Below are 10,522 nucleotides of genomic sequence, written 5' to 3'. Positions count from 1 at the left end.
TTTAACCAAGATGAAATTGCTCTGGCTAAGTAAGCCCTTACATGAACAGTATCTTTTTTTTTTAATAACATGCTATAATTCGTACTTGCTGGTACATGGGCTCTCAATTAGTTCTTATATTTCAACCTTGAGTCTAGTAACTTATTAATTTCTAAGAGTTTGTCAATGGAGTCTCTTGAGTTTTATATAAAGATCAATTACAGTTCTGCATTTTATATTTCAGTGCTTCTTTCCATGTATTATTTTTGTCGTTGTTGTCTGTTGGCTAGGACTGCCAACAGAATGTTGATAAATGGTAATAGTGGAGCTCCTATATTTCTCCAGAATTTAATGTGGCTATTTCTCCATAATATATTTGGTGGAAGATCTGTAGATAATATTGATTGTCAACCTGATGAAAGTTAAATCTGATGACCTGAGGCCCTTTGCCTTCCAACTAAACCATGTTCTGTTAGCAAGGAAGAAAGGGAAGAGACTATTGAATAGACAATAATTTTGCTGTCATTATAGCCAAACCAATAAATAATACCAAAAAAAAAAAAAAGGAAATAAGATTAAGATGTTAAAATGTAGACAGAAACCATCAGAATTTGCATTTATAGGACAATTGACAAACTTACAAGTGAGGAGTTTTAGGAAGGTGGCACAGATATCTAGGCAATTTGTATCTACTAGAAACAATGACTCTCAAACCTAGCTGTAAAACGGAATCATCTAGAAAGCATTTAAAAAACTCTTGTGTCCACCAGAATATCTAAAACAAGTTTGGAAAAATAACAAAATTAGAAGGCTCAAATTTCCTGATTTTAAAAATTTAACAGAAAGCTACAGTGATCAAGATAGTGCAGTACTGGCCTAAAAATAGACACAAAAGTGAATGGAATAAAATTGACAGTCCAGCAATAAATTCATACATTCATGGTCAATTAATTCTTGGCAAAGGTTACAAGACAATTTGATGAAAAACAGTCATTTCAACAAATAGTGAGTCATTTCAACATATCCAAGACACATGGATATTCTTGTGCGAAATAATAAAATTGGACCCCCCAAATTAATTCAAAATTTATTAGAGATCTAAATTTAAGAGTTCAAACTGCAAAACTCTTAGAAAACATAGAATTAAATTCTTTATAACCTTGAGTCAGGCAGTAGTTTCTTAGATATAAATGACATTAAGCATGAACAACAAAAGAAAAAATAGATATGTTGGGCTCTATTAAACTTAAAACGTGTGGTGCTTCAGATACTATCAAGAAAATGAAAGAGCACCTAGGTGGCTCAGTCAGTTGAATGTCTGACTTTGGGTTTCGGCTCAGGTCATAATCTTACCAGTCGTGAGATTGAGTCCTACATTGAACTCATGCTATGCACTGAGACTCCTTGGGATTCTTTCCCTCTTCCTTCCACCTCCCTCCCCAGGTGCACAAGTATGCACACTCTCTCTGTCCTAAATAAATAAATAAATCTTTTTTAAAGAAGAAGAAAGGGGGCACCTGGGTGGCTCAGTGGGATAAGCCTCTGCCTTTGGCTCAGGTCGTGATCCCAGGGTCATGGGTTCGAGCCCCACATTGGGCTATCTGCTCATCAGGGAACCTGCTTCCCCCTATCTCTCTCTGCCTGCATCTCTGCCTACTTGTGATCTTTGTCAGGTAAATAAATAAAATATTTTTCAAAAAAAGAAGAAGAAGAAGAAGAAAGAAAGAAAAAGAAAATGAAAGAAACCCCCAGAACAAGAGTAAATATTTATAAATCATATATCTGAAAAAGGACTTGTATCTAAAATATACAAACTCATAATGCATCAATTAAAAAGTAAACCAAATTTTTTAAAAGATTAAGGGTATGTCAAAAGATTTGAATAGACATTCCTCCACAGCATGTAAACAAATGGCCAATAACCATGAAAAATGCTCCACACTGTCATTCATTATCATCATATCTTTAGGGAAGTACAAATCAAAACTTACCAGATCATGCCTGAGTGAAAGATCCATGCCAAGTCAGACAATGGATTTTAATGTAACTGAGTTCAAGACGTTTATAAGATTTTAGATTCCACATCTCTACTAATCTTTAAGAAACTACTTCTTGTAACATTTTGGTGTAACACCAAAGAATATCCAAAATAATTTCCTGTGAACACTGTTAAAATACTTCTCCTTTTTCCAGTTACGTATCTGTGTTAAGCTGGATTTTCTTCATATGCTTCAACAAAAACAACATAATGCAGTGGATTGAATCTAGAAGCACATATGAGAATCCAGGTATCATCTATTTAGCCTAAAGACATTAGCCAAAATGTAAAACAATGATATATTTCTCACTGAACTTTTAAAGTATACTTTAAAATTTTTTTAATAAAAAATGAGTTTATTGAATTTATTTTTAAGTGAATTAATAAATAAATATTATTTTTAAAACTTGATATCTACACTATATTCCATACTTATCAAATCAAATCCTTTGGAGGTGGAACCTAAACATTATTTTTATAAACTTCCCCAGATGATTCCAATGTATAGACAAGTTTAGAACTAGTGCCCTAGAGCAATGTTCTCAAGTTTTGGTGTTTATCAACATCACCTGGGGAACTTGGTAAGACTATGAGTTGTAGGCTTCATGCTACTTCAGTAAGCCTGGACCACTATATTTTTTATTAGTTCTCCAGGTGAGCTGATACACACCAAGAGTGAAGAACCACTATCATACAGGTCAAGAGCATTAGGCCCCTTTCTTAACTCTATTTGGATCCTGGACCTGTTATTTGATGTAATGTCTTCTTTCCAGAAGATGTGGGTTCACTCTTCCTTTTCATGGGTTTCAGTAAGCAAAATATCAAGAGGAAATGCCCTGCTTTGGCTGAAAGGACTCTTACTGCAAGTGATGTAATCAAGCAGAAATGCACCCCAGCTCCTACGGGGACTGCTGCTTGTCCTGTCTCCCTGAGGAGCCTCCCTTCCAGTCTGTGCTGCACAGTCATGGAGGGTCTGTCGCCAAGTCTAGGGGCAAGAGCTCCTAAAGTGAACTCAGAGGATGGTGCTCTGATGGTTAGGTGACAAATGAATCTACCACACCTGTCTCCAGAATACAAAGTTCTCTATTGGGTTGGTTTTGTTGTTATCTTTAGAATTTGGATGACTGCCACTCAGGATTTCTCCTGGTTTGTCAAACCCATGATACCTTTGTTCATCCAAATGTTAGTAAGCCAGGGATGGGAGTCTGTTATCAGGTAGATTTCAGGTGTCAGAGAGAGGCTGGGCCTGGCTGCAGATGGCTGTGATCTTGATGATGTTACACTGGCATAGCAATGGAGAGCTATCACCTGAGGGACAGCAAGTTTACAGAGGGTAACAAGCATAAAGGCTTTCCGGGCCCCATGTTGGTTAACTTTCTCTCCTTCCACGGATTTGTCAAAAATTGAGCAGAGCTTGTATTCCTGCATAAATTTAGGTTGCTGAGAGAAAGAGAGAGAGAAAGGACATCTAGAAACCAGCTAAGTGTTTAGCAGATTACAGAACGGTTTCAGGTGCTCCACTCCCTTCCCAGACAGATTTGTGTTCCTAAGGCTAGACGTGTAGGAAGCTTATGGACAGAAATATTGCCTACTATACAAAGACATCTGTATTATATAGGAGAGGACAGACTTCTCTGTCAGTCCTCATCCTCTTCAACCTGCCCCTAGAAGAACAGAACAGGCACTTAGTCTTCCTGTTTGAGCTTTTTGACAGAATCTAGATGAAAATATTCAGTGTCACTAAATTTTGCTTGAGTATCTCCGTGTTTAACACTGATGGACCCTAAAGATACAACAATTAAAGAAGGACAAATATTCACACAGCAACTCACTTGGATAGAGAAATTGCATTTAGGCTATTAATTAACCTGGTATTTCACCCAAGGCACTAACTTCTGGTTATCTGCAGGGAAAAATAACATTAAATCACCGTTAAAGCTTCTTCCAGTAAGATAGCATAGACTAGGTAAGAATATTTGACTGGCCTAAGTGTTGTCTATATTACCTGGGATCTTAAGGAATCATGAAGACCAGACACTAGTAATGCGCTGTGCCTCTTATAGCAACACATCATATTGTGCTTATTTATAGAGGTAAAGGGATAATATTAGTAAAAATGTCATGTGATTTTTCTTTTTAGTCTATCCCCTCTAGGACTTTAACCCCAGTTTACACTATGAATCCATTAATCTATGAGGATATTAGAATTTCTTTCAAAAGTAGTACAAAAAAGAAAGAATAAGCTGTTTCTGTCATTCAGAACTAGGATTATGCAGAAGAAAAACAGTCATAGACTATTATCTTGAAGGAAGATTTCCCAGATTCTGTCATCGTTGCCTTTTATTTACAAAAGTTTAATCCCCAAGGCTCCCAACTTCTAGCTCTTTCCAGTGAGTTAGGGAAAGCACCACTTCTGACTAGGAGAACCTAGGAGTGTTTCTCTCCTGGAGGGATTTTTGCCTCTAGAGGAAATCTGGGTAATATCTGCACACATTTTGGTTGTCGTAACTAAGAGGGTTGTGCTACCAGCATGTAGTGCATAGAGACCAGGGATGCTGTTCAACATCCTGCAATAGTCAGGCAGCCCCTGCCACACAGACTTATCTGGCCCAAAAGAGTAACAGTCTTGAGACAGGCTGAGATCCTGCTCTATGACTAAGATGCTCAAAGTGTGGTCCTCAGACCAGCATTATTGCCATCACCTAGGAACTTGGTAAAAATGCAAATCCTCAGACCCCCCCACCTAAGAACAACTGAACTAGAAATTCTGGGAAAGGAGACCAGCAATCTGTGTTTTAACAAGCCCTCCAGGTGATGTCCACACTAAGGCTTGTGCTCTATGGAAGTCAGAAGCAATGATACAGGACCACTGATACTTTCCAGATCTGGGTTATGGTGAGAGGAGAAACAAGAGATTGAGTAAGAAGCCCTGTTGCCAGCTTGCTCTTTCCTCCTTGGCAGGTTTGAACTGAGGGATGTGGCGGTGGGATGGAAAGTGAAGGAAGCATCAAGCAGGGAGATCACGCTCTCCAACCTCCTTGGGCTATGGAAGTTCTGGTCCACATGGATACTGCTGGTCCCCTGGCTTTTGCAGATGCAAAGAGTGGACTCAGGATCTTGATTCTAGGAGGAATGCAGCCTCTTGCACAACTGAAATCTGGCTGTGATTCCTTATGGTCTTGGCTTGGAAGTCTCGACAGCCCTTGATGCAATGACAACTCACCTTCATGGTCACCCACTCTCCCAAGCTTCCCAGAAGCCTGTCAGCTAACCCCAGGGCCAGTTTATACCCTGCTGAAATTTGCCACAGTAGAAAGTAAAGCTCCACAGATCTCCCCTTTGCCTGTCCAGACAGTCGATGCATTCCAACACTTAAGTAGCTCCCTGTGCTCTCACTATGGCTCAGAAGGTCTGCAGCACCCAGAGGACTGGGAGTACAACATGGACTCAAGAAGAGTAGCATATCAGGTACCAAAGATGGTAGTCAGGTGGTGGGTAAAGAATAATAAGGTGACAAGGAGGCACCAGACCAGGCAGTTGGTGTCATGAGTCTCAAAGAAGCAGGGCTTTCCCCTTGACTATAGAAAAGCCAGTGGTATGGTATGGAATAAGAACTGGAGGGTAAAAGGAAAATATCTTTTTTAAAAAAATACATTGAAAACACAGAGTGTATGTGAACTACATTAATGTTTACATTTTATTTGATTTCTTCAAAAGATCACTTTTGCTTCAAATTTACATTTGTGGGATCAAGTATTCTGAGCATCTCATTTTTTCAGCATTTTATTTGGTGGTCAAACAGCCTTTATTGTAGCAGTATGATAAAGGGTATGCACTAAGTAGGTCTATTTTGTAATGAGCATCAGAAAAAGGTTAGCTAACCTATGCCAAAAGAGGAACGTACTGGCAAATTAGGAAGAGGATGGTAGGCCCAAAGCAGGGACTGGGTAAGTGGAGAAGCCAGGGTAGTTTCCGCAACCGAGTTATCAGGATGGGTAGGTTACTCACAGCCCCACTGTTGAAGTGATTCATCTCAATCAATTTCATACATTATGTCACAACACTCAAGATTCAATATCCTGAAAAAGAGAGTCTGATTAATCTACTGTATGTCACATGCCCACCTGGCAGGAAAGGACACTTGCAGGTTAGAAGAAAGGGCAGTGTGATTATCAGTCCCACAAAGTCTCTAATGAAGGGAACAAGGGTGATTCTCCAAAAAGACCTCTGGATCCTGATACCAACATAAGGATCAGGAAAGCTGGGCGTAAGACACAAATGGGCAGGCACAGACACTCTGCAACCTTCTCACCTGTGGTGACTGGGCCATGCAGTCCTCCCTTTGGCAATCTAAGAAATGGTACCAGGAAAAGTGCCTAGGAATGACCATACATGGCAGCACAAGAGAGAGCAGTAGGAAGCATATTTCAGAAAAGGCAAGAAGTGAAAAATGTTGGGACCTTGGTTTACAATGAAGGAGGGATCCAGACAGCACATTGGAAACATCTGGAAGGAAGGGAGTTCCCCAGGGAGCTGGGTTAAGGCTGTTAGAGGAGTGAGCTAGTCAGGTCACTTGGAAATGGGAGGTGATGAGTATAGCTATACAAGGTAAAAGAGAAAACCTAGCTATCAAGCAAAGGCAGTGAGGAAGTGTTCAAGTTCCTGGGAGATAGTACATTCTGACTTCTTTATCTCTAGCTCAGCTAGAAAGACCCAGAAGGATTGACTCAGATGCTGCAAATTTACCCTCCTGAATATCATACCTAGACGAGATATGTTTGTGAATTGGATCTCCAGGCCAGGTTTAAACTCCTCAAACACAATGATCTGTGAAGAGAAAGGAGGTGGGGTGGCCATGAGATTCAAGTTCTGACTCGTTGCAAGGCAAAGGCCAAACAAAGTGGACTGGGATGAGGGAGGTGTAGGGGGGACCTTACCTCATTTGATCCAGGACGAAGCCAGGGTCCTGGAAGGTAAAAAGTCTCCTGGGGACCTATATTCCAGTAGCGTCCCAGATTCTTTCCATTGACGAATATTACACCTTTTGTCCAGCCCTGAAAAAGATTGGAATGAAGGATTCAAGACCTGAGTTCTAGATGTAATGACACTAGGATGAAGACACACACAACCCATAAACACATCTTATCACAGTCATAGATACACATAGATGGAGTGGATTACCACACATGGCCTTAAATGGAAGGTTACCTGGAGAGGTCTATGTTATTGCCCCTGGCCTGGGGTTGGCTCAACACCTAGGCCTCAAGAAAAAAGGTACTGTTTTCTAACTCGTCTGTCCCAAGTCAGGGAAGGGTCCTTCCATTGACCATCAGGCATTTACCAAAACATGCTGAGCCCCAAATAAAGTCTGAATTCTAGAATTTTGGGGTGGCTGTACATATGCATTAAAATCTCAACATCCCCACCACAGATTGGATGTGTGTTCTAAGGGGTTGAGGGTCTCAATGTCTTGGGTTATGTCTGGGGACAAGTGAACCACACTCACTAAATTCTTCATGTAGTAGATTTTACAGCTTCTGCACTAGAACATACTACTTATGCCTCTGTTGCATTTGTTAAGCATCTACTCCTCATTTTTGTCAACACCAGGGAAGGGACAGCCTCCAGAATGCTGTGGAGTGGCTGATGTCCTTTCACAGGATAGGGCCCATGTACCAAGGAGCTTTATCTCAAAGATCCTTTTCAGATGGGGGTGAGGGGAATAGGCAGGGGAGAAATATCACTAACCTCCATTTTTATGAAGGTGTCTCTGGGGTCATTACCAATTCTCAGGATACCAAGGAAGAAGGCAGGGCCCTGATGTTTGAATACAGCTGGTTTCCAGATGTTAGGAAGGTCCCTAAGAGGAAATCAAACACCAATGGAAAGGTCATGCCCTTCTTTGTATGTCAGCTGTGATTTTTGAGGTAAGTCCCCTTTGTGCCCAGGCCTGGCATTCCTCTTTGCCTCTAAGGGGATATGATGCAGAAAAAACAAACAAACAAAAAGATCAGCAGACCAGGAGTTGCATGAAGGAGGGAATGTTCATCACTCTGCCCCAGACAACTATGAAACTTGGGGTCATTTCCTTCAACACTGTGGGTCTCATCTCTCCTATCTGAAAACAAAGGAGGTTAATCTGCTTGGTCTCTGAGCTTCTTTCCATCTCTAAATCAGAACCATCTTTGATCAATCACCTTGAGTTGATGGTCTGGCACCCACCTTTGTATAAATTTAGTTTTCATATCCAGGCTATGGATTTTAAAATTTCTTAAAGGAGATTTGTTCAGGTAGATATCCCCAATTAAACCTACAAAAGAGGGAATAAAAGGAACATGAAGAAGGCAAGAAGGGATGTGAACACAGAGATGTAAACAGGTTGTGGCCAGGTCTCCCCCTGAAGGAAGATGTTTTCCTGCCTTTATCAAATGGTAGGTTTCTGCAAAATCTTACATAAGTTCTTCCTTCTGTTATACATGTACACTTCTTAGAGCATGCCTCTATGTCCAACATACAGCAGAGATACTGCTGTCCACTAAATCATACACCTGGCCATGACTGTCCAGCTTACAATAAGAGCAACAGGAATTTGATGCCTCAAGGTCTCAAACTTCTCCACCCTTGGAAGGAAGGAAGCCTACCTTTTCTCTCCTTATTGATGTCCTGCCCATAGGCAAGGCGGCCTTGATTCTCCACCAGGATCCTCAGTGTTGGGTTATCGTTGTAGACCTGTCCAAGATAGACGAGCCACAGTGAGTACCACTCAGAGAACTTTTCTGTAGACCTCTTAAGTCTTCTCTGAAACTCAGATGAGATTGTAAGCAGGGTGACTGACAGACAGCAGGCCTCAAAAGCCTGTAGAACTCCAGCCCTGGGTCAAGTAAACCCTTAGGTTCTTGCCCTTCCTACTTACTCCATCCTCACCCTCACCCCCATACTAGGCCTTTCAGAAAACAGTCACTTGAACATTTCACTAGAGATTATTGAGGCAGGTGACAAACCTAGAACTTCTGAGCAGCAAATATCCAACAGGTTGAAGTTCTCCTCACCCAAACCATATACACTTGTACTTTAGAAACACATACAGGGGCACCTGGGTGGCTCAGTGGGTTGGGCCGCTGCCTTCGGCTCGGGTCATGATCTCAGGGTCCTGGGATCGAGTCCCGCATCGGGCTCTCTGCTCAGCTCAGCAGGGAGCCTGTTTCCTCCTCTCTCTCTCTCTCTGCCTGCCTCTCTGCCTACTAGTGATCTCTCTCTGTCAAATAAATAAATAAAATCTTAAAAAAAAAGAAAAAGAAAAAGAAACACATAAAGGTCTCCTGCATCTCTGCTGGGCTCTTATGCTGGGAACATTTCAAAGAACCGTGGAGGAGAAAATAAGCTATCACGAGGTCAGGCCACGTTTACAATTAAGCCAGGATGCTGAAGTATTAGTTCATCAACACTAGATTATATACCATTTTCTTGGGAATAGTAAGCTGATCAGTAGAACGGTCGAAGATGCCTAAAAAGTTCTCATCCAAAAACACCTGCCAAAAAAAGAGGAGAGCACCATTAGGTCTTCATAAGGAAAGGGATTAAAATGGTCCATAGGAAAGCAAAGAAAAGGCAAGTTCTAGGAGAAGGATTAACTCTGTCTCATAGAATATTACAAGCGGACTATGAGTTGATAAAAATACAACATATTCAAAGCAGTACAGTTGTGAGATGTGTGAGGCAAAGTCTGGAGAAGGATGTTCCAATACCAAATCTGGGCCTTACTGTACTATAGGGCAAGGAGAGAAGGAACAAAAATTTTAAAAAACCTGCAGGGAATGAGGGGAAAAGGAAGGTAGAGAATGAGTCTTGTGATTGAATGGATCTTGTGAAAGAAGTGATGATCACAGGGAAGATGGGACTCCAGATGCAGGAATCTGCTGGCCTTGCCTGCCTAGGTTCACTCTCATATTGGATACAGTCTTCCAGGTTTCCCCCGACCCTTATCTGAAGAGGCTGCTGCCACCACTGTTTCTCATTTTAAGAATGACCTGGACATAAATCCCTTTTTTCCCCTGTTATCTATTATACTGCTTCAGGCTCAGATAACGTCACCCAGAAGAATCTGCCCTAGCCATGCAGGACCACAGAAGGATAAAATTTGCCCCTTAGATTATTTGAGTCAGGTCATAATTTTCAAATGAAGTTTGACTAGGAAACTATAAAAATTAAAATCCACAGATTTTTTTAAAAGATTTTATTTATTTATTTGACAGATAGAGATCACAAGTAGGCAGAGAGGCAGGCAGAGAGAGAGAGGAGGAAGCAGGTTCCCTGCTGAGCAGAGAGCCCCATGTGGGGCTCGATCCCAGGACCCTGAGATCATGACCTGAGCTGAAGGCAGAGGACTAACCCACTGAGCCACCCAGGCACCCCTAAAATCCACAGATATTAAAAACACAAATATTAATACTATACAAAACGCAGAATTTATATTTTAAGCTATTTAGAGTCTAATCACAAGGTTTA

The 10,522-nt window shown here is 41.1% G+C and overlaps 1 protein-coding gene across 2 annotated transcripts in view; it reads right to left on the bottom strand.

Annotated features, from left to right (window-relative positions):
• Positions 1–5,701: 5,701 nt before the first annotated feature.
• Positions 5,702–10,522, bottom strand: part of LOC309840829 (beta-galactosidase-1-like protein 2) — a 72,551-nt gene continuing 67,730 nt past the window's right edge. For both annotated transcript variants that reach the window (XM_082683309.1, XM_082683310.1), the window contains 7 exons: positions 9,475–9,546; positions 8,659–8,746; positions 8,240–8,327; positions 7,766–7,877; positions 6,955–7,071; positions 6,781–6,844; positions 5,702–6,096 (listed from right to left, as the gene is read on the bottom strand). In XM_082683309.1, the coding sequence (XP_082539435.1) occupies positions 6,089–6,096; positions 6,781–6,844; positions 6,955–7,071; positions 7,766–7,877; positions 8,240–8,327; positions 8,659–8,746; positions 9,475–9,546 (549 nt within the window). In that variant the 3' untranslated portion in view covers positions 5,702–6,088. The remainder of the gene's footprint in view (positions 6,097–6,780; positions 6,845–6,954; positions 7,072–7,765; positions 7,878–8,239; positions 8,328–8,658; positions 8,747–9,474; positions 9,547–10,522) is intronic.

This window comes from Mustela nivalis (genome assembly GCF_964662115.1).
Source record: "Mustela nivalis genome assembly, chromosome: 9".
In the NCBI taxonomy this organism is placed as follows: Eukaryota; Metazoa; Chordata; class Mammalia; order Carnivora; family Mustelidae; genus Mustela; species Mustela nivalis.
The sequence above is the reverse complement of the archived record's forward strand: the minus strand, read 5'-3'. Positions and strand labels throughout refer to the sequence as shown.